At 40.0% G+C, this 23,452-nt stretch overlaps 2 protein-coding genes across 4 annotated transcripts in view; both read right to left on the reverse strand.

Moving 5' to 3' along the window:
* Positions 1–2,040: 2,040 nt before the first annotated feature.
* LOC139452753 (uncharacterized) lies at positions 2,041–12,930 on the reverse strand. Its single transcript, XM_071234347.1, has 6 exons — positions 12,721–12,930; positions 9,477–9,671; positions 8,236–8,443; positions 6,493–6,614; positions 3,729–4,451; positions 2,041–2,899 (listed from the first exon to the last, which is right to left on the reverse strand). The coding sequence occupies exons 1-6, from the start codon at positions 12,917–12,919 to the stop codon at positions 2,721–2,723; spliced, it is 1,626 nt and encodes a 541-aa protein (XP_071090448.1). The 5' UTR covers positions 12,920–12,930; the 3' UTR covers positions 2,041–2,720.
* A 3,390-nt stretch (positions 12,931–16,320) lies between these two features.
* LOC139453348 (F-box/LRR-repeat protein fbxl-1-like) overlaps positions 16,321–23,452 on the reverse strand; it is a 64,498-nt gene continuing 57,366 nt past the window's right edge. For all 3 annotated transcript variants that reach the window (XM_071235019.1, XM_071235020.1, XM_071235018.1), the window contains exons 6-7: positions 22,959–23,138; positions 16,321–22,116 (exon numbers count right to left, since the gene is read on the reverse strand). In XM_071235019.1, coding sequence (XP_071091120.1) covers positions 21,945–22,116; positions 22,959–23,138 — 352 coding nt within the window. In that variant the 3' untranslated portion in view covers positions 16,321–21,944. The remainder of the gene's footprint in view (positions 22,117–22,958; positions 23,139–23,452) is intronic.

Here is a 23,452-nt window from a genome sequence, read left to right on the forward strand (position 1 = left end):
TTTGACAGTATTCTAGTTATATCACGGCGTGTCAGCTTGATGTGGGAGGAAAGCCCGAAGTGATGCATGTCTTAGACGTTTACCACTTCGGTGAAACCCACGAGCGCAGATATTGTGCTGACAAACCTAGAAACGTAATCGGGGCGAACCGTGATTCGAACCCACAATCATAGGTATTTGGCGTGCCCAAGGGACGCAACTCCCGGTTATAAAACGAGCACATATACAAAATAATGAGTCAAGGTTGATTGCAGGTAATAGAAGGATTTGGGCAGTAACCGACCCACGGTTATAATCAAGCACCATGTACTTAAATGTTTGTGTTTTCAGCCAAGACATTATGTTAATGTGCCCTTTCACCAAACAGAATTGACAATATTCACGCATACTTCAAGTAAAACCTTTTACGTTTGACTTCGCAAATCAAAGCTACAAAGTTTTTCAATTACAATTGGAAATCTCTGCTAAAGGCAGGGTCCACTGTACGATTCCGACGACTGTCGAACCTCGCTTATCCGAACACTTGCGTACACAAATATTGTCCGGATAAACGGGTTTCCGGATATATGTATCCCTTGTTAACTGACCAGAATTAGCTCCAATGCCCAAGTACTGCCGAGGCATATGTGAAATAAATGGCAGAAGTGTGATGCATAAAGGATCGTCCGACCTCTGATGGTAGTTCAGGGTGATGACGGAAGACAAAATTCATTCGAGGATGAAACCGAATGTTTGTTGTTTAAATTAACAGTCAAATGGTATTTTAGATCAATGAAGTTTTAAATAAAAGTATTGAAATTGTTTGCATATAACATTATTGAAACAGCTGATGCATGTTTAGATAATACACTTGTTATTCATTTGTGGCGGAGAGGTTGGGGCAACCAGCCTCACATAAACATTAATTATAGCCATGTTTACTTCCACCAAAACTAAGTTGGGGTCATTCGTGTATGAACTAGGAACATATTACACACGAATGCACTGTATATAATAAACATCAAATTGGGTTCGTGATCGAAGATCCGTGTTAGAATAGGTCTTCAGCAACCCATGCTTATCCAAATCAAACATCGAAATGCATGAACATCAAACGTGCCATTTTCAATAACATGATACACTGGAGTGAGTGAGTGAGTTGGGTTTAACGCCGCTTTTAACATTATTCAAGTTATATCACGGCGTGTCAGCTTAATGTGGGAAGAAAGCCCGAAGTGATGCAGGTCTCAGACGTTTACCACTTTGGTGAAACCCACGAACACGGGTATGGTGCTGACAAACCTACAAACATAATCGGGGCGAACCGGGATTCGAACCCACAATCATAGGTTTCTGGCTCGCCCAAGGGACGCAACTCTGCACAGCGAATCGCTGCGCCTTCGACGACTGGGCCACCCGTGCCCCCTGATACACTGGAAGCCTACAGTACCTGTGATCGTATTTCTTTATTGATAGATGCACATTATTAATAATCACGATCATTTAAACTTAAGGGCTTAGCTGATAGCGTGGAGACGTACCCCGACCACGTGGAGTATTACTAATGATACTGATCGACACGTGAAGATCTGGGGTAGAAATCAGAAATCCGTGCTTGTCGTAAGAGGCAACTAACGGGATCGGATGGTCAGGCTCACTGACCTGGTTGATACATGACATCATATCCCAATTGCGTGGATTGATGCTCCTGCATCTCATCGTATCCCATTTACGTGGATGCTCATGATGTCAGTGACTGGATTGTCTGGTCCAGGCTCGATTATTTACATACCGCCGTCATATAGCTGGAACACTGCTGAGTGCGGCGTTAAACAACAAACAAACAAACAAATCTTTTGTTGAGAGGAGTGTGACAAACGGCTTTGTTTAACTGCCTTATATGCACTTTATGACAGCCATGATGGCGTCTCATGTTATCTCCGCACATACGCGAAGAAAAAAGGCCGGGCAGGAGAAAGTATACACCATGTTTGGTGGTTGCTAAAAATATAACAAACAAGAAAATGGTTATTCGAAGGTAATGTATTTGATACCGGTAAATTGTGTTTTGAACCTTACGTTTACAGTATTCAACCTTGTAACGTTTTGACAACGTTTGTAAGTTTGTGGTGAAACATAAAAACATGGTGGATATCAAAGAACTCCATACACCACAGTCCATTGTCTTGATTCCCTTCTATCAATAACTATACCCGCGTGTCATCAACATCAATACATGAAACTCAGATCTCAGTTCTCGCTACCTCTAAACAAAGATCTGAGTACATCCCAAAACGGGTCATGTCAGAATGACCTTTCATTTGACCAATCGAACCGAGCGTCGCTTACCAGATCGGGAAAGTGACAGTCGGAATGTCGGTATTTGAAACGGAAGAGGCTTTCCACATCCCGTGGGTAGTATCGCCATACAATATCACACATATATTAGACATTCCATAATTTTCGTTCGTTCAGTTTTCAAATTGTGAATCGAGAACATTGTCAAAATAGTTTTCAAAGCGAAGTCGGGAATGGAAGTCGCCAGTTTGAAACTAGGACCTTAAAGCTCGAGAAGGCTGCTTTGTAATTGGCTAATGTCGATTTCTTGTTAGTCTATTCATTGGTCGGTCACAGTTCGCCAAAGGACGTAACCTGAAATGAGATGTCCTTTGACCTTTTTTCGCTCGCGAGCACTAAGATCTGATTTGAATGAGATTGCACCAAATTGGAGTGTGCTGTGTTCATGTACTGGAGAGTGTGACATTTTCTGAAAAAAACACAGTGTTCCAACATCCACATTTCACGTCAATAACGTTGACAGGGGTCAAGGACACTGCTTTGAAGACATCAGATGACCTTGTGTGACCTTGACCTAACTGACCGTACTTGTTCCAACCTGATGTATATAAAACCCCGTCATCTGAAAAAAAGTACACTAAAAGTATCAAGAACTATATGACAAAGTCATTGACTCATTAAATAATTGCTTCAAGTTGGATGTAATTAATTTTCAGAGGTGAAGGGTGAAACGGCCTTGAGCTTACTTCATTGGCCAGATTATTTATGTTAACAGGTATGCAGATGGGCAGTAGTAAAGTCACTGGCTCTGCTCTCTCACAACAGTCCTAACAAGAGAAACAAAGGGATGTTCGAGTTTGGGTTTCATGCCACAATATTGATATTTAAGTTCTATCACGGAGTGTCTGTCCGTGTGTGTGTGTGTGTGTGGGGGGGGGGGGGGGGGATGCAGGTCTCAGACGTGTACCACTTTGGTGAAACTCACGGGAATGGTGCCTACAATACTTGAAATATAAACGTGGCGAACAAGGATTCGAATCTACGATCATAGGATTCTGACGTACCGAAGGGACGCAACTCTGCACAGCGAAATGCGGTATCTTCGACAGCTGCTCATCCCTGCTTTAGTAGTGTCAAGACCATCTAATGTCCCTTATTAGGCTTCAAAACACATAGGGCCCGTGAGGATCCGGGGTAGAATAGGTCTTCAGCAACCCATGCTTGCCGTAAAAGGCGACTTACGGGATCGGGTGGTACAGGTTCGCTGACTTGGTTGATGCATGTCATCGATCCCAATTGCAGGGATCGATGCTTATGTTATCAATCACTGGATTGTCTCGTCCAGACTCGATTATTTACAGACCGCCGTCATATAGCTGGAATATTGCTGAGTGCGGCGTTAAACAACAAGCAAACAAACAAACAAAAATCAAAACACATGGCAAACATACCTGTAACAACGGCAGTGTGGCGAGATCCACACGACACCTTGACAGCAGTGTAGTCGTCTGGCAGTGACGTCACCAACAACGGGGAGCTTATCAGCAACACTCTGGCCTCATCTACAAACTTCCCATGTTCCTCATCTACAAACTTCCCATGTTCCTCATCTACAAACTTCCCATGTTCCTCATCTACAAACTTCCCATGTTCCTCATCTACAAACTTCCCATGTTCCTCACCCCTAACCTTCCCACATTCCTCATCTATGACCTTCGGATATTCCTCATCTATGACGTTGTCATGTCCTGCAACATCTCCACGTCCAGACCCCTGTCCCACGACACTGGTAATGATGGTGTTCAGAGGTTCTGCAGGTTGCCTACTGGCATCAGAGCCCGCTGTTTCTGTATTGAGGGGATCCGAACAGACTGAAGGATTCTGTGTTGGATTGAAACATTGCTCGTCAGCATTAACGGGAAGGACTCCTTGAATCTGCGTGACTCTAACAGTCCCTGGTGTCTGACTACCTTCTTGATCTGCACCTTTGACTTGAATCGAATCAGAATCAGTAGCTTTGATGGGGCTGATTTCAGCAAGATTTGGCGAGTCTCTAGCTGTCCCTTCCATGCCTTCATCGTGTATTGCAGTGACATCTGTTCCACACAGATGCCCAGTCGAGTGTCCAAGTTGGCCGCTCTCATTCCACCCCCATGTAAACAGATCACCACTAGCTACAAACAAAGATTATATCAACCACCTAATATAACAGCAAACCGTAATTGTGTCCGTTAGAATACAAAAGACAAAATAATAGCACTATAATACATGCATCGTAACCATTATCTGAACAGGTCCTATCATAAGGTCTGAAAAGCTTAACACAGTACATTTGTTAAAAAACACACATATCAAAAATGAATTGTCACAGACAATTGAAGACAAAATTACAAATGCTTGGATTTTCGATACAACTATCCTTTAACCCCAATGTCCCCACATACTTTTAACATAGCTTTTACAAACTGAATAATAAAAGAATAGATTGATGTGGAATAATGATGCCACTTAACTTTGAAGCTTAGGTTTTGGCACCAAGAATGTCCTAACGTGCCAGGTTACATTAGTTAATTGTGAGTCCTCCGAATTATATTAATGACTCGTCTTACAAACTCAAGTAATCATGTTTGTATTTTGTACTTGTTGTTGTTTTTATTGTTGTTTATTCAGCAAGGTTACGTAGGCCATCGACCCATGTCACAGCAGTTGTACAGCAGCCATTATTGTTATTGAAATTTACATCAGCAGTTTTATCCTTAATTGCAGAGACTTATAAATATACATATATGAGACTAATTTCTTATAATATTAAATTTATTACTCGACATCAAGACATTGAATTTATGTAATGTAGGTAATACGTAGTAGTTTCTTGGAATATACTGTTCACGCAGTTCGGCATACACCGTGCATACAAACAAGAAATTATACTCATCCTCAACAAAACCTTTTTTACAAACATTGCAAAACCTTTCGTTTCTTGGAACATTGCATATCTGCCAGGCTCCATTTTACTTGGTGAGAACTACATCTAAACTTAGTTATAGAAATATACTTAATGTAATACTCTTGACACACAAAAGATACATTCAGTACAGAAAACTACGGTTATAACGAACACGCTTGTAACGAACTAACGGATATAACGAACTAACTTTTTAGTCCCGACTATATGCTGTAGTTATGCTGTATATATGCTTATAACGAATTATAGTTATAACGAATTATGGTTATAACGAACTAAAATTAGTAGTCCCTTTGAGTTCGTTATAACCGTAGTTTACTGTAATTGAATGTTTTTGCACCATGTGACGAGGATGCATGCCAGTCTTGCTGATAAATAAATGTTAAATTCTGATAAAAATGATTGAATACTACCAATACGCTGATTACCTTAAACCTAGCCAAATCCCATTTTAAATCATACATTTCTTAGCTTTGACGTCAAATTCCTGTTACCATGACTCATATCTAACAATATCATATCATAGCATGTCTTTGGTAGTCGTGAGACATTCGTCATCGCATGCCCCTTTCCGTAACCTGCAAGAAGACTCGTCCCCCTCTCGATGAATGTTATGTGCGAAAGTACGGTAAACCAATCAGAATGCGCATATGACTTCAAGTTCTTCGGTCAAAGAACCCCTCAGGAATAATTTTTGATTTTACGTATGTCTTGCATCTAAAAATATACCAAAGATACAGTTAAATGTGTTCAATCATACTGTATAATTCCGCATGTACCGATCTCTTTTAAATGGCATCCGAAATTATATAATATATGGGGAAATATATGTGAATCATTACGCAACGAGTAGACAATTCTTTCAGCTATTTCCATATGCGCTGAGACGGAACCTGGTCGCAAAAATGGCCACGAGAGTGACACGAGAGTGACACGAGTCACTATCGGGCTTGTCCCGGAATAACACGATTTGGTCACGAATGAGTCGTGAGTCTGGCATGGATAATAATTTATGCCAATATTTTATACAACGCTTGTTAGCATAGATATATACAGAGTATCTCTTGTTAATGCGTGTTATACTTGTCAGCCTATCTCTTTCCCATTAGTCTTGCTGTTATATTAGAAAGAGTCTTCTTTGAGACATTGAGGGCGTGGCAAGCGAACACTTTAACCACCTGGCTCCACCGCCGCTTGCCTCAATGTAGACAGTGCACTGTATTGCTCCACACAGTCGGTATATATAGTACCTGTGACAGCAGCTGAATGCCACCCTCCGGCTGCCACGCCCACAACACAGAGGCCGTCCAGACAGTCCACCATCCTCGGCTCCTTCTCCTCCTCCACGGTGTCGTGACCCAGCTGACCACGGCTGACAACACACAGTGAAACCCCGTAAGTCTGGTTCTCGTAACTCTGGGCCCCGTTAGTCTGGGTCCAGTTAGTCTGGGCCATGTTAGTCTGAACCCCATTAGTCTTATCACCATTAGTCTGGTCCTCCTTTGTCTTGTCACCGTTAGTCTGGGCCATGTTAGTCTGAACCCCTTTAGTCTTGTTACCATTAGTCTGGTCCTAGTTAGTCTTGTCACAGTTAGTCTGGTCCTCGTTAGTCTTGTCATCGTTAGTCTGGTCCCCTTTAGTCTTGTCCTCGTTATTCTGGCCCCCGTTAATCTGGTCCTCGTTAGTCTTGGCCCCGTTAGTCTTGTCACCGTTAGTCTGGTCCCCGTTAGTCAGGTCACCGTTAGTCTTGGCCCCGTTAGTCTGGTCCACATTAGTCTGTTCACCGTCATTTTGGTCCTCGTTAGTCTTGTCACCGCTAGTCTGGGCACCATTTGTCTGGTCAACATAAGTCTGGTCACCGTTAGTCTGGTAACCCGATTCCATACCAGTACTGTTGGGGAAGTCCAGTTAATATTTTACGTCACATCGGCAATATTACTGCCATATCATGACGAGAAACTATACAATGTCATTAAAAAGAAGACTCATATAAAAACTTGTCACACACAAAGGACCCAGTCATAATTAAAGGAATATGTAATAATTGACTTCAATACATATAGCATCATATATATTGTTGCGTTTATTGATGCAGATCACTTGTACGTTTATAACTCCATAAACTCAAAAGAAAAAACGTATGAATAAATACGAGAGCAATAATAATTTCATAGCCTGCTTATTTAACGAACAATACACAAACAACTAGGCAATACGAAATCAGTGACATTGTTTTTCTTATCAGTAACTTCGCACAGAATTGCTTTCGTCCGTGCACGAGTTCAGTGCGATGTGGCAGCTATTTGTAGTCACGTGACATTAAACTCGGACTCAAAACGAAGATATAGTAGCGGGTCAGTAATGGATATTTTCTCAGGGTATAACGGAGATACAAAATGCTGTTATTGAGGAGGCTAGGAACGGCCACCACGGAATATCGCGGTGTCTCTGTAAATCATTCGATTACATGGTGAAATTGTGCTAAGCGAAATATAGTTTTAGCAAATAACCGAATTTTTATTTGTTTTGTTGTTTAACGCCGTGCTCAATATTTCAGTTAAAGGACGACAGTAAATGTCGCATTCATATTGAGTCGCATTTTGGCTAGGGGCCAGCGGTCGCATTCTTTTGGAGACGCATTAATTTCACGATTTACAGTATATTCCCCATCGTCTCCTTTCGAGTGAGTGAGGGAGTGAATATGGTTTTACGCCGCTTTAAGCAATATTCCAATATCACGGCGGGGGACACCAGAAATGGGCTTCACACATTGTACCCATGTCGGGAATCGAACCCGGGTCTTCGGCGTGACGAGCGAACGCTTTTACCAATAGGCTACCCGACCACCCGTCTCCTTTCGAACACGACACGTGAGGACCTTCCTCTGTATTCGCCCGCTTCAGTATAAGTAAAAAGATAAGTCTAGTATTCAATATTATTAATCGAGTTGAATCTAACGGTACACATGGCCACCACATAATTGAACCACTTACCTACCAAGTCCAAAACTGAAAACATGGCCGTTTTCTGTGAGGAAGAGAACGTGTTCTTTGCCGCAAGACAGGCTTGTGACTGGACAAGCTTCAAAAACCTGTCTCAAAAACGCGACCTTTCCATCACTACATTTACGAAGGTTATCGTCCTCTGTTGTCCCTCTACTGATAGCGCCACCATCCACGATCTCTGATAATCGTCCGCCATCTGCAATGACCAGTCACATTACAATTACATACGTCAAGGGGAAGGTCAGACAGTTCGTTTAGAAATCAGTACAAGTACTTCAAATATTAAATTGAACTTCTATCTTCCATTTGTCACCGTGACTGCACCTGTCACTTACATACAACTTGTAAGATGGTGAGGTGAGGTGAAATGGGGTTTAACGTCGCGTCCAAGATTATTGCACTTATATATAGCGACGTGCATGCACGAGTGTGTGTGTGTGTTTGTGTGGCTGCTTGTACTAGTCCGGACTCCTGCCGATTTATAGTGCTAGCCCACTGAGATACCATGCTGCAGTTTAACATGAATACCCCACTCAGACAAAGTATACTGACTCCGAGCCGACCAGTCCATGTTTTAACCCCTTAATGCCGAGCGCCAGACAGGGTAACAACAAGTACCATCTTTGAACGTCTTTTGGTATGACGCGGCCGGGGATCGAACACCGGACCTTCCGCTTTCCGGGTGGACGCTCTACCACTGGACCACGGAGGCGGTCTATGCAACTTGTGAGGCGTCCCCTATTCGTCACAACTTGCATCAATGAGGGGGCAAATCCCTCCTTTCCTGAACACCGAATACCATAACATAATTTCACTCGGAGTCTCATTGCTCACCCTTGAATCCCGAATACTACTTAAAACAAATCACAAAAGCATTGAGAAAAGGCTGTGATTTGAAGTTTAATTACAGAACATATGTTTAAAAAATAAAAAAATATGAAGGAAACTTTTACGTACACCATTATAAATTATAAAATATTATTAAGTTGTTATATAAGTCTACTCATTATTTTAAATAGCCATGACACTGAACTATACTGTTGGGTGAATGTGTATCGTTTTACGCCGCTTTTAACAATATTCCAGCAATATCAGGACACCAGAAACGGGCTCCACTCATTGTACCCAAGTGGGGAATCGAACTCGGGTCTTTGGAGTGACGAGCGAACGCTTTAACCACTAGTTACCCCATCGCCCCGAAATATACTGTAGGAGTGTTACACACGTACCATGTATACAATACAGCCTGTCCTCTCCGCCAACAACGTGGTCTACCCGAGGGCCCACGTCTACACATACTGTGGGGTGGGGCACGGCATCCCCGTCCCCGTCCCCGATGTGGTATTGACCTGTTGCTGTTCTGTACACCGTCCTGCTCCAGAAGCCCGCCACGGGACCACATGACTCTTCCGTGTCACCAGACTCTGAAACAACACACCCTCAATACACGGCCCAACGTCAGACCAAGAACACATAACGAGTCTCATGGCCCCTTTTTTGACCCACGAGATTTAAATAAATCGGTACAAAAGTTTTTAAATTTCTTATGAAATCATTTCGAAGTCCCAATACAAAAAAAGCTATTTTTATTTTTTTTTATTTTCGTGTTTTGGGATTTATTGTAACACCACCAAATTGCAAATCATTTAAGGTCCCAATACAAAAAAGTTTATTTTTAATTTTTCTAAATTTCGTGTTTATTGTAAGACTACCAAATTGAACAAATAAAAATATAATGAGTCAAAAACTGCTGATCTTCGAGGTTTGTACGTTGGATCATGTCATGACTTTACAAATATTACAAATAAAAGGCTCGATGTGACATAAAAGTTTTCAAAGATTGGTTTAACTTTAACTTAATAGTTCCATTTGTTCAGAAAACCCCGTATTTACGTTGCCCTTTCTAAGCACAAAATATGCTCTGAGGAGGAAGGGTGAACGTGAATGTTTCGAAAATTAACTTATATGCACATATATTTTCTGCATCTGAAAGTATCTATCATTTCTTTGTGAATGATTATCCGGGGATTTATGCTTCAAAACAGCCAGAATACGGTGTGTCAGACTTTTGAGAGAAGAGGTGATGAGATTGTGAAATGGGAATTTAATCACGACGTTCATGAGTGGTGTGCGTGCGTGCGTGCGTGCGTGCGTGCGTGCGTGCGTGCGTACGTGTTCATGATTTAAAAGGCTTCTAACAATATTTCATCAACAGCAAGGATGGACACCATTTATAACTTTCACATATTGTTTGTTTGTTATTTAACTCCGCACTCAACAATATTCCAGCTATATGACGGCGGTCTGTAAATAATCGAATCTTGTCCAGACAATCCAGTGATTGGCGTCATGACGCGATAACATGCATCAACCAAGTCAGCGAGCCTGACCACCCGATCCCGTTAGTCGCCTCTCACGACGACAAGCATAGTGGCCTTTCACATATTGAACCCATGCATTTTGGAATCAAACCCAGGTATCCAGTGTGACGAACGAACGCTTCCTCCACTAGACTACTCCGTAGATACACTAACGATGACTCATGTTGTACATAGATATACTAGATTACTTATATGATTCGGCCTCGTCTGCGAGTTTGTTCACAAAGGATATTACTACAGTTACTTGGTCCAATGGTTACCGTGCATCCATTCCAAGCTCTTCGTACCACACTAGTGACAGTCATAACAAGAAAACTTTTGATGCGATACTTCACCACGGCGGCAAATTCTTTGTACCGCAAATAATATTTACATTAAAATAATTTCCTCAAAATATTTAATCAACACAGGCATGTTCCAAACAATATGAACAATATCAGTTTCTATTAATTTTCTGTTTTAGGGCGGTCGGGTAGCCAAGTGGTTAAAGCGTTCGCTCGTCACGCCGAAGACCCGGGTTCGATTCCCGACATGGGTACACTATGTGAAGCCCATTTCTGGTGTCCCCCGTCGTGATATTGCTGGAATATTGCTAAAAGCGGCGTAATAACATACTCACTCACTCACATTTCCTGTTTTACATCTTAAAACATGTTTTTGATGTCTATGCGATTACCTCCCATATATACTGAATTAGATAAACACTGTCTTCCACAGTAGCCTTTTCAGGCTGAAAATAGATCAAACAGCATTCCGCTTGTAATTATTCCGGTAAACTTTCTTACAAATGTCCTTCATTTCAGGGTTTAAAAATATATATATATAACTGAACAACTAGCAACATAATGATACTTTTAAGAACGCGTAGACCAAATATGACATGTTATAAACAATTGTTTAAAAAGATAGATGCACCCATAGCCTTCTCGGAAAACTGGTTCCCTCTCATTTTTGCGCTAAACTGTCACACAAATGCCACGTCTTTCACGTCTTAACTAAACTGAACATCTAACAAAATATCGAGAATTTTAAGAACTACTAGACCAAATGTGGCTTGTTATACACAATTGTTTAAAATTGAAATACATGTACTTTCTATTCAATTATCCACCAGGCCATTTTTCAACTACCCACGAGTCCCACATACTTTTTAGAAAACTATAACAAATAGAAATAAAATATTCAGAATGATATATAAACACAGACACATTTTGAAAAAAAACAATACTGGTTCGAATGAATTATTCATTCACAAGTTCTACTATTATATGTTTCACTATTGTTTTATGCGGTTTTATGTTTTATCACTCATATGCGGTTACCTCCCGTACTTACTGAATTCATAAACACCGTGGAAAAAGCGATGTAGACTATTCGAGTCACAGGTCTCCCTATCATTAATGTGACATTTTATGAATTTAAGGTTTTCGTTGAAAACATAAAGCTGAACAACTATCAACATAACGGGAATGTTTAAAACACATGTTCTAAAATGTATTGTCACAGAAAATTGGAAATGCATGAATTTCCTATACAACTACCCATAAACCCCATGTTCCCGGAAACACGTGAAGATCCGTGGTAGAATAGGTCTTCAGAAAGCCGTAAAAGGCGACTATGCTTGTCGTAAAAGGCGACTATAACGGGATCGGGTGGTCAGGTTTGCTGACTTGGTTGATGCATGTCATCGATCCCAATTGCGTGGATCAATGCTCATGATATTAATCACAGGATTGTCTGGTTCAGACTCGATTATTTACAGACCGCCGTCAGATAGTTGGAATATTGCTGAGTGCGGCGTTAAACAACAACCCAACCAACCGAACCATGTTCCCAGAGACTTTCAACAGAACTATTGCACGTAAAATAAGTGATATAAAAAGAATACCATATAGTACATATATGAAATATATGTAAAAGAAATATAGTAAATTTCATATCGTAAGCCTATGTTAAAGTATGGGAGTTACGATCATCTTAGCGCTGAGATCGCTTTGTGCAAGTGGACCCTGATGAGGGGATATGGTAATAGCAGTCAAAGATCCGGTTATACATTTATAGATATAATACGACTCACTGATTTGCAAAGTACCTTTGTTGCGTAGGAAACGCAGTTTTGACCACGTGATCAAACATCGTGAACTGGACAGACTGTCTGTTGTCACATTTAGTTTGACTGGGCTGTCAAAATATGGTGGCACATTGACCTGTGTAGATTTCTTTTGAACGTCCAGTTCCTGTAGTTGAGATATTTGTTGAAATCCATTAAACCCACAAGCGAATACATCCATTTTTATTCCTGAAAAAAAGAACATATTAAAGTAAAGCAATATATGAATATCCTAAATACTTCCGGTGATTTAAATGGAAGGTTACTACTGCACAGATCCTGCAATGACTTAACATAGAACATAAAATGTATGGAGGTACGCATATCTGTTTTGGGGGCACGGGTGGCCCAGTCGTCTAAGGCGCCGCGATTCGGGGTGTGGAGTTGTGTCCCTTGGGCACGCCAGAAACCTATGATTGTGGGTTTGAATCCCGGTCGCCCCGATTATGTTTCTTGGTGTGTAAGCACCATATCAGGGCTCGTGGGTTTCACCGAAGTGGTAAACGTCTGAGCCAAACATCATTTTGGGCTTTCCTCCCACATTAAGCTGACACGCCGCGATATAACTGGAATACTGTTAAAAGCGGCGTTAAACCCAACTCACTCACTTGCGTATATGTTTCACGCCTGTACAAAATATGGATTGTTATTACTGGTCGAGTTGATCGGTTTTATTTCAACTTAGCAAGCTCCTTGCAGTGAATTAAATCATAACACCGTCCGTGTATACATAGCGTTTGTTGCACGCTTTGTACCGGAGCTGAGGTAAAGCTCTCTGCCGCGATGCACTGTAATGGAGCATGTGTATCGGGCAAGCGATAGGCAGTGGTGTCTTGTGCGATTGCTAGATTGATGAGATTCATCTTTATAAACAACTAGGACCTACTTGTCATGCAGTAATTGTGAGAGATGAATATTTGTATTATCACACGAAGTGCATTCTACTCAATTTAAGGACACCATAAACGTATTGTTAGCAATATAATGTCCACTACTTGCAATAACATTCCCAGCCGCCATTCCTTTATGAGTGCAAAGAATCACTCAACTCGACCGAGTCTTCAAGTTTCATCTACAAATTTACAACACTATTTAGGAACGCTGATGTGAGGACGTGTGTGTGTGTGTGTGTGTGTGTGTGTGTGTGTGTGTGTGTGCTCGCGTGACGTTCAAGAATATTGCATATAGCAAGTGTGTGTGTGTGTGTGTGTGTGTGTGTGTGTTGAGATGCCGGTTTTATAGTGGTAGCGTACCGAGATACCATGCTGCAGTTAACACCCACCTCACGCAGAGCATAACATTCCTTTGTGAGGGAGGCCAGGCAGGGTAACAACACGAAGGCAGTCACTTTGAGGAAACATAACCAGATCGTCGATCAGCGTATGTCTCAATTCAGGTTCAAAGCACCCAAAGCACAGTTCCCTGTCATCATTCATCTCCCTTTGTGAGGATTCTAAAGATACTCAAAGGGAGAGCACTGCTGTCATTTTCAGATAGGGATCTGATGGCTGGGAAGTTTTTCTTTCAATTTAATAGTCCTTCCTGTCATTTGGGGCTATAACAGCTTGCTAGTCAATTGAAATAAATGCAGTAGCAGAGGGAGATCCAGGATTTTGAAAGGTGGGGTGAAAACCCGCCCCCTGCAAATGCATGAGTTTCCCTTTCTGTTGTGACCTGTGAAGATTCCGGGATAGAATAGGTCTTCAGCAACCCATGCTTGCCATAAAAGGCGACTATGCTTGTGGTAAAAGACGACTAACGGGATCGGGTGGTCAGGCTCGCTGACTTGGTTGATGCATGTCATCGATCCCAATTGTGTGGATCGATGCTCATGATATTAATCACTGGATTTTCTGGTTCAGACTCGATTATTTACAGACTGCCGTCATATAGCTGGAATATTGCTGAGTGCGGCGTTAAACAACAAACCAACCAACCCTTTCTGTTGTAATGTATTTCATGGATAATGAGATATACTGAGAGCAAAGGTAAAACCTGTCTTCTAAAACAAAGGCACTGCAGTGTCACAACTGGTTGCAATTGGTCTGGATCCAATGAAAGGGTTCAAATCCAATCTCATTAAAATCAGATCTTAGTTCTCGCTATCACTAAACAAAGATCTGAGTACACCCCATTAAGGGTACCGTCAGAACGACCTTTCATCTAACCAATCAGAGCGTCGCTTACCAGATCATGAACGTGACAGTTGGTATGTGTTTTCTAATCATGCAACCACGAAGTATTTAACACGGTGTATTCCGAATGACAGTTATGGGATTAATGATTATATCCATACAATCTAGGCCATCTATAAGCCATTCCAGAATGATATCAGTTTTAATTTTTTTAAATCGAGAATACATCAAAATATGTTTCGAAGCGTAGTCGCCAGTTTGAAACTAGTTCCATAAAGCTCGAGAAAGCTGCCTTCTGATTGGCTAATGTCAATGTCTTGTCAGACATTGGTTCGTCAAAATTTGCAAAAGGTCGTTATGATGTGACCCGTAATTGGATGTCCACAGATCTTTGTTTAGCGGTAGCGAAAACTAAGATCTGATTTTAATGAGATTGGTGCAAATCAAGATTAATCATGAAATTATTATCCTTGGTCAGTCAGTGTATACCTATATACTCCTTGTTTTCACAATTATGGCTGGAATAACTTTCCTTTCGTTTTCCTCTCAAACTAGAATTAATAGATCAATAATTGAAATACTGTTAAAAACATGCTCGTACACATGCATTTCATAGGATTTCCCCCTCTCGAGCAGGCTAGGTAGCCTAGTGGTTAAAACGGTCGCTCATTCCACTGAAGACATGGGTTCAGTTTCCCCAGATGGGTACAATGTATGAAGCCCTATGGAGATCATAGTTAGATTTTAGTCTTCAGCAACCAATGCTGTCGTATGAGGCGATGGGATCAGGTGGTCAGGCTCGCTGACTTGGTTGATGCATGTCATCATATCCCAAATGCATAGGTCAATGCTCAATCACCGGATTGTCTGGTACAGACTTATTTACAGGCTGCCTTCATATAGCTGGAGGGGATGCGGGTGGCCCAGTCATCTAAGGTGCCGCAAATCGTTATGCAGAGTTGCCCTTGGGCACGCCTGAAACATGATTGTGGGTTCGAATCCCGGTTCGCTCTGGTTATGTTTCTAGGTTTGTCAGCACCATACCGTGCTTGTGGGTTTCACTGAAGTGGTAAACGTCTGAGACCTCCATCACTTCGGCTTTTCCTCCCACATTAAGCCAACACTGTGATATACAGTAAACTACGGTTATAACGAACTCAAAGGGACCACTAAGCAGATATACAGCATATATGCAAAAAATGGCCGGGACTTAAAAATAAGTTTGTTTTATCGGTCAGTTCGTTATAAGCGTGTTCGTTATAACCGTAGTTTACTGTAACTGGAATACTGTTAAAAGTGACGTTGGGGTTAAACCCAACGCTCACTCACTCATATAGCTGGAATATTGCTCAGTGCATCAAACAAACGGTCACTGAAGATAAAATGGTCTGCCCCTAATGGGTTCAATGGATGACATCATCTAAAGAAAAGAGACTCAGCTTCCCATTTGAGGGTTTATTTCCAAATAAAACATTCCACATATCCAAAAGGACAGAACTGTGTGGTAAAAGTAAAGGTACATGTTACTAAAACTCTCTGGCCTTCTAGGAACAATCAAAACAATAGAAAATATCTGATGTACAAATTGACAGCTTCACAACACTGGTCAAGCACTGGTTTCTGGTGAATGTTATAACTCCCTAGCCCCTGGTAAAGCTTGCGGGAACCAAGCGGTCCACAGGACTCCTCTACATAATCAGATTTGTGACTTTGTGCGAGTGGTGGACAGTTTGTGTCGGTGAGTTTTATACAGACACCATAGTCGGTAGGAGTTTAGATCACAGTCGGTGGGGTTTTGCACCGTAATGAGATTTTACATCTAGTGGGGTTTACACCAGTGAGGTTTCAATCTAGTCCGTGGAGTTCAAGAGTACACTCGGTGGGTTTTTACACCTCAGATGGCAATATTGCTGCTACAACAGCTTCATTTGCATGTTTAAGACAAACCATGCTGTGCACCACATATTTCTGGGAGACATTTTTGTTTTACAGCGGTACAAAAAATGCCACGTGGGTATAGTTTCGCATTCTTGTATGCCTGGCAGATTCTAGTACATTATCGGCTAGTTGAAAACATACTTTCTATCACACGAGGGGAAAACATGACACTTGCATGGCCTCTTCCTATAAATGCGATCATTAATCAGATTGTTAATGCCTTTAAATAATGATACTAATAATAAACTGAGCCTTGTAACAACTTTGTGACAATCTGAAATGTGTCATGGATAAACAGGTCACGCTGCATGTTGAACACAACTGGATCTCTTCACCTTCCGACCCGTAAAGATCCGGGTTAGAATTGGTCTTCAGCAACCTATTATGCTTGTCGTAAGAGGCAACTAACGGGATCAGGTGGTCAGACTCGCTGACTTGGTTGATGCAAGTTATCGTATCCCAATTGCGTAAAATGATGCTCATACTATCAATCACTGGATTGTCTGGTCTGGACTTATTTACAGACCGCCATATAGCTGGAATATTTCTGAGTGCGGTGTTACGCACCAACCAAAGAAGCAAATCTTGACCTTCCAGTGCTGACTTCACGTTGCGTGCATGCAACCAAACGCCAAGAACATCAGCACATCATATGTGACATTAGATTAAGGTTTCATTTGTTGTCAACTTGGTTGACATTTCACACTTGAATATAATCTTGTATATATTAATATCATGATACATCATAGATCACAAACAATGCTGGAGAACAAATCATAAATAATAAATACTATCACACAGTAAAAGACCAGTGCTACATCTGAATAGTGAAAATATTGCACATTTTAACTGGCAACCTTTACTCAAGCTAGGGAGCATCCATTTGATTTCTTGGGGGTGGGTGGGTTTGGTTTGCGATTTATTTACTTTTTAATGTTTCAAACAGGTCATTATTTCTGTTTTAGTTAAATGAAAAATAACAAACTGTATTCTTCGGGCACTCGTCTTCAAGAAAAGGACACATTATCATTTCTCTTATCAGTAAAACAGGCTTTATGATTTATAGAATCAACCCCCGCACTCCTCCTGCCAACTGAAAATCAAATGGTTGCTCCCTTACCAATAAATAACAATTAAATATTTTCAAAAAAAGTTATTATGAATAGTATTACCATTTCCTCCTGAAAATATACTGTTTTTTAAAAAAAACATTCAAATGATATATATACATTTGCTTGTAACTTGCATTGACAAGCATTTGCTAAAAGAGTGGATTTCAATTTCATGACCATCTTTTCAGCGTTGACTGACATGTGAAGATCCAGGTTAGAATAGGTCTTCAGCAACCCCTGCTTGCCTTAAAAGGCGACTATGCTTGTCGTAAGAAATGACTAACAGGATCGGGTTGTCAGGCTCGCTGACTTGGTTGATGCATGTCATCATATCCCAATTGCGTAGATTGATGCTCATGCTATCAATCACTGGATTGTCTGGTCCAGACCCGATTACTTACAGACCACCGTCATATAGCTGGAATTTTGCTGATTGCTGCGTTAAACAACAACCAAAAGCAGACAGTGTTGACTTGTCTAGTTGACATGATAATGCTATATTTGTAACGTCATGTAACTGTCCATAACAGAAGACAATGAACGAACACACCTAGGGATTTATACAACCCTGCTCAGAGGCCAATATGTTGCCCCAAGTCTGCAGCAAATGTCAGAAAGAATTCCCAAATTGAAATATAAAATATCCCAATTCATGTTAAAATAGTCATATCTAATGTTCTCCAATCTGTCAATTTATGAAGTAGGAAATATCACCTCAACAAGCGGTCTAACAATCATCGTGAGCAATATTAAGTAATTATCACCTGATTCTATAAATAAATAACTCATAAACAGATAATTAACTAAAATCAACAACTCCAAGCCAAACTGGCAAGAATTATATTTATGGTACATACACTAACCGAAAAAGACTTTCAAAATAATGAAATTTTTCACCATGAAATGGCTTACTGAAGTGCCCATAAAATGATGGAACAATGTATGGGGTTTAATAGAAATTCAGTTTTATCTGGTTAATCTCAGCTTATTAGTATATATTAAATACTTTTGAAAATTCATGATACATATTAATGAAATGTCAGTTTTAATAACTTGTTTCCTGGCGTTTTTACAATAAAACAACAAACACAACATGGTGTAATCAAAGTTATAGGTATGTGAAATAAAGACTGGATCCAGTCTAGAAAACTAATAATAATCTAGATGTTTCAAATAATTACGATATTTACACATGAAATAATATGTTCTGACATTTGAAAATACTTTCGAAAATTTCATTGTTTTATTATACTTAATTTCTTTTGTTTACTCGGAACCCATTTGAGTTTTTTTGCAGATTTTTTTTATACAGTACATAATAACACATGGAAGAACACATTAGCTAAAAAAATACCTCAGTCCAGTTTTGAGACAATGTGGAAAATAAATTACATGATAAACGGTATATTTACAAATAAAGTCATTCACACTTCAGTGAAAAATACACATAAAAACATCTCTAAACTGAGACTGAAGTAGAAATATATAGGAGTGAACACTGATGATGTGAAAAAATGTGTGGGTCCTGACTTGCATGGTTAACTGTTAAGACAGGCAACATTGTATTTAGAAGTTTCCATGCAAGTTCAACTTCTTAACACTCTTATTTTGACAGGCATATTCCACAAAATACTTGTAGAGCTATGACAGTTCTATCCCATAATACATAATTCTTGTGATGTCACTGTTTTGTCTTAATCATGTATTATTCCCACAAACACTTTCTGTCAAATAGCTGAAATCCCCTATCAACATGAACTATTTGATTGTCATCAGGCATCTCCGAGTGATTTATTAACCTCGTGCATCAAGTGAGTGAGTTAAAATTTAACGTTGCATCAGCATTATGCATCAAGCTCTGTACCTACATCTTGACCTTGACCTGTGCATCCACCTCTTTCATTTCGACACCGGTGTAGTTGGTTGTGTTTGTGCGTTGGTGTTCATTTATCTATGTATAAGAAAGACCTCAAAAGTGTGTATACGACATATTAATTTATAATGGTCGCAGTAATTAAGATTGCATTGTGGAGAGATGCAACAATCACTAAGGCCTTACTTTTATGGATTTATGCTCTTGAAACATAAAGTCAGTGCTAAAAAAAACAAAACACTTTCAATTTCTTTTTTGCCTTTTGTGTAAACATATGGTCAGTAGGTTTAAAGATAATAATAATTATAATTCAGTGCCATGATAGCCAAGTTCGTGAACAATTATTTAAACATGCTGTCATGGCGAGTTTAATAGCATGTGTCTGGACATGTATGAAAATAATTTGAGATATATTTTTTTGCTAAATGAGCTATCAGACGCAGTAGTAAAAAGAAATCCTTTATATTGAGAATATATTAATTTTTTTTACTTTCCTGATTTTAAAGTCGGGAAATCTGTAAACTAATTAATAAAACAAAAAGTGACAATTTAGAAAAAACAAACCATAAACTATTTCTTTTATTCACCAGCAGATCTCTTTCTGAAATGTTATATTGATGAACAGTTGTCTTAATAGCCCTGATTCAAAATACATGATTATTTCCTGAACAAAAAAGGTTACGGATCATGAATATTTTGGGGAAATATTTCTGTTATGACAACAAAAAATTAAATAAAAATATCCCCCAAAATATTCATGATCCCTTACTTTTCTTGTTCATTGCAGCGATTTTTAAGAAAATGATCTCAAAGAATCACATGAATGGTTGCACTGAATCCAGCAGGGAATCAAACCGTGATGGGTGTCTATAATGATTACAAGATCAGACAATATATTTATTATCTTAACCATTATGGAATAATAATTGAAAATGATGAGATACCGTTTCAGAGTTCCTGTGCGACCGGCTGATACAGGTCAGCTTTGATCATAGTGGAAGCTCAAGTTAACCCTATTGATGTCAATGACATCCTTATTACTGCTGCAGCACCAGACTACAGAAACAGGCAACATTTCGATTTCTACAGCCATTTGGATTTTACATCAAGAGGCGACAGTCAGTCTAAAATCATTAGAGTATTGTGAGATCATAAGAGCCATACATAACACTGTACCATCAATGTCTGGCCTATACTACTCAAAAGAAGTTAAGGACCACCGATTCTTACATATTACGATAGTGGTCCTTTACACTTCTTTTGAGTAATATGTATTTCTGGTTTCCTATATGTTACAGAAAAACATTGTTGATTCAAACTTACTTTTTCTTTCAAAGGTTTTGGTTGGTATTGTCTAGAGTTTATTATTCTTGGCAACATTTTGAAGAGTATATCACACATACTGTTGTTATCCATTACAATAATGCCAGCCAGCTTGTGCAGCACCACTGGGCCTAACTGGTGGTACAAGTTGGGTCTTAATTCAGAATCTGAACATTTAATAATTGTTGACCTTGACAATACAATCAAATTCTGTTCTGTGTCATGATCACAATACACCTTTACAATATAACATTCATGACAAATGTAGATTAATCGACTTAAGGGTAAGGAGACAGCTAGGACCTTTTCCACTTTCTAACGAAACAGACTTTTTTATTTTCTTGTTAGATTTAAATAGTTAAACAGACCTTTGATTTCAGAACCATGAAAAGGGTGTACTATTTCTGAAGCCACACCAATGTATTTTTCTTATCTATCGGGAAATCCTTACCTCAATTCCACAAAAAACATATTTTACCTTTTCTTGGCAAAACATTTTTAAGTTATTTTGTAATTAACCTAAAATTAACCCTGAAAACCATTATTTTTATTGACCATGGCTTAGCATGTTGATACACAGATAAACCAAGAAAATATTTGGTTTGATGTAATGACCCTAACACCTGCCTGTGTTTAGGTGACCGACCACTCTGAACTCAACATCCTACAATAGAAGATCAGTTCGAGGGGACCAGACTCAGGTAGAGAGTCAGGAGTCCCAAAAAACGGTCTTAATATTTTCTCCTTTTTTTTAAGAAACAGCAGGACCACTGAATCCACATACACTAATGAAAGATAGATCCTTCAGCCACGTGTTCACTTGTATCAGTTGAACAACAAGTCGCTGTAGTTGGCCAGCAAGCAGACGATACTTGTGCTGTAGTTGGTGGTTGTCCGAACAACTTTCAGGCGGTCAGCTCGCTCGAAATTTGACTTGACCATTTCGTAGTACTCCCCATCACTCAGTGTAAAGGACTTTAAGTGGGGGCAGCGCAACCTGAAAATGAAACCAAAATTAAATATACCCACATTTTATGAATGCCGTCTGCATATGCAGGTTCAGAGAGGTGTGCGGGGGTGCATTTATTTCGGGGGAGGAGGTAGAGGTTTTTGATCTACTGTAAATAATGACCCACCCCTAATGCTTGTGATATTTTTGGATGACTCTCCTCACGTCGTGATCCAAAATGCAAAAGCACTTTATGACCCTCCCCTGAATCCCATCCTAATAAATGAATGGTCCCTTATACATTTAGAAGCTGGCAAACCAAGTATACATATATTACAACACTATAACTCATTTGGTCACAGATTGTCTACAAACATATCCCAACTACTTTGCTTGTTGTTTAACGCCGCACTCAGCAATATTCCAGCTAAATGACAGCGGTCTGTAAATAATCAAGTCTGAATAAGACAATCCAGTGATTGACATCATGAGCATTGATCTACACAATTGGGATATAATGATATGCATCAACCTAGTCATCGAACCTGACCACCCGATCCCGTTAGTCACCTCTTACAACAATCATGGGTTGCTGAAGACCAATTCTAACCCTGAATCCTCACACGGAGCATTCATTTGCACTTGTATGTTTACTCTTGATGACAAAATATCTTTTCTAAAAAGCTGTAATTATGGCTGTAACCATGGCTGTAACTATGGCTGTAAACATTGCTGTAACCATGGCTGTAACTATGTCTGTAACCAAGGTTGTAACCATGGCTGTAAACATAGCTGTAACCATGGCTGCAACTATGGCTGTAACCATGGCTGTAACTATGTCTGTAACCATGGCTGTAACCATGGTTGAAGTAAGGAAATTGAAGTGGAACCTGAGATGATCTATGAACTTGTTGCTCTTGTCGCTGTATCTGATGGTGTCCGGGTCCCACTGAATCTCCACACGCAGCAGCTTGGGGCAGTGTTGGGCGAACGCCTCCACGATCTGGTCCACATGGACACGGCTAGACATCTTCAGGAACCAGCCATTTGCAGTGCCAAGACCACACACTCTGTAACATCATAAGGAAAGATACAGATTTGGAAGTATGGACAACACATGGACACGTCTAGACATCTTCAGGAACCAGCCATTCACAGTGCCAAGACCACACACTCTGTAGAAACATAGGGAAAGATACAGATTTGGAAGTATGGACAATGCATGGAAGCGCCTAGACATCTTCAGGAACCAACCATTTTCAGTGCCAAGACCAAACACTTCATAAAAGTATATTGAAAGATACAGAATAAAAGTATTTATAAAAGCATTTAGTAAGATATGTTTGCCCTATGTGAACTTTTTCTTGTCTTTTACTTTTAACAA

This window comes from Haliotis cracherodii, unplaced genomic scaffold (assembly GCF_022045235.1).
Source record: "Haliotis cracherodii isolate W230 unplaced genomic scaffold, xgHalCrac1.p SCAF_9, whole genome shotgun sequence".
NCBI classification, from domain to species: domain Eukaryota; kingdom Metazoa; phylum Mollusca; class Gastropoda; order Lepetellida; family Haliotidae; genus Haliotis; species Haliotis cracherodii.

What these genes read in the sequence shown, in the direction of transcription:
- LOC139452753 (XM_071234347.1), bottom strand. Translation starts at nt 12,919, where the DNA reads ATGGATGTATTCGCTTGTGGGTTTAATGGATTTCAACAAATATCTCAA. An exon ending in CAGGCTGTATTGTATACATG is followed by an intron (nt 8,444 to 9,476) that starts GTACGTGTGTAA and finishes TGGTCATTGCAG; the next exon opens with ATGGCGGACGATTATCAGAG. An exon ending in GCATTCAGCTGCTGTCACAG is followed by an intron (nt 4,452 to 6,492) that starts GTACTATATATA and finishes CTTTGTTTGTAG; the next exon opens with CTAGTGGTGATCTGTTTACA.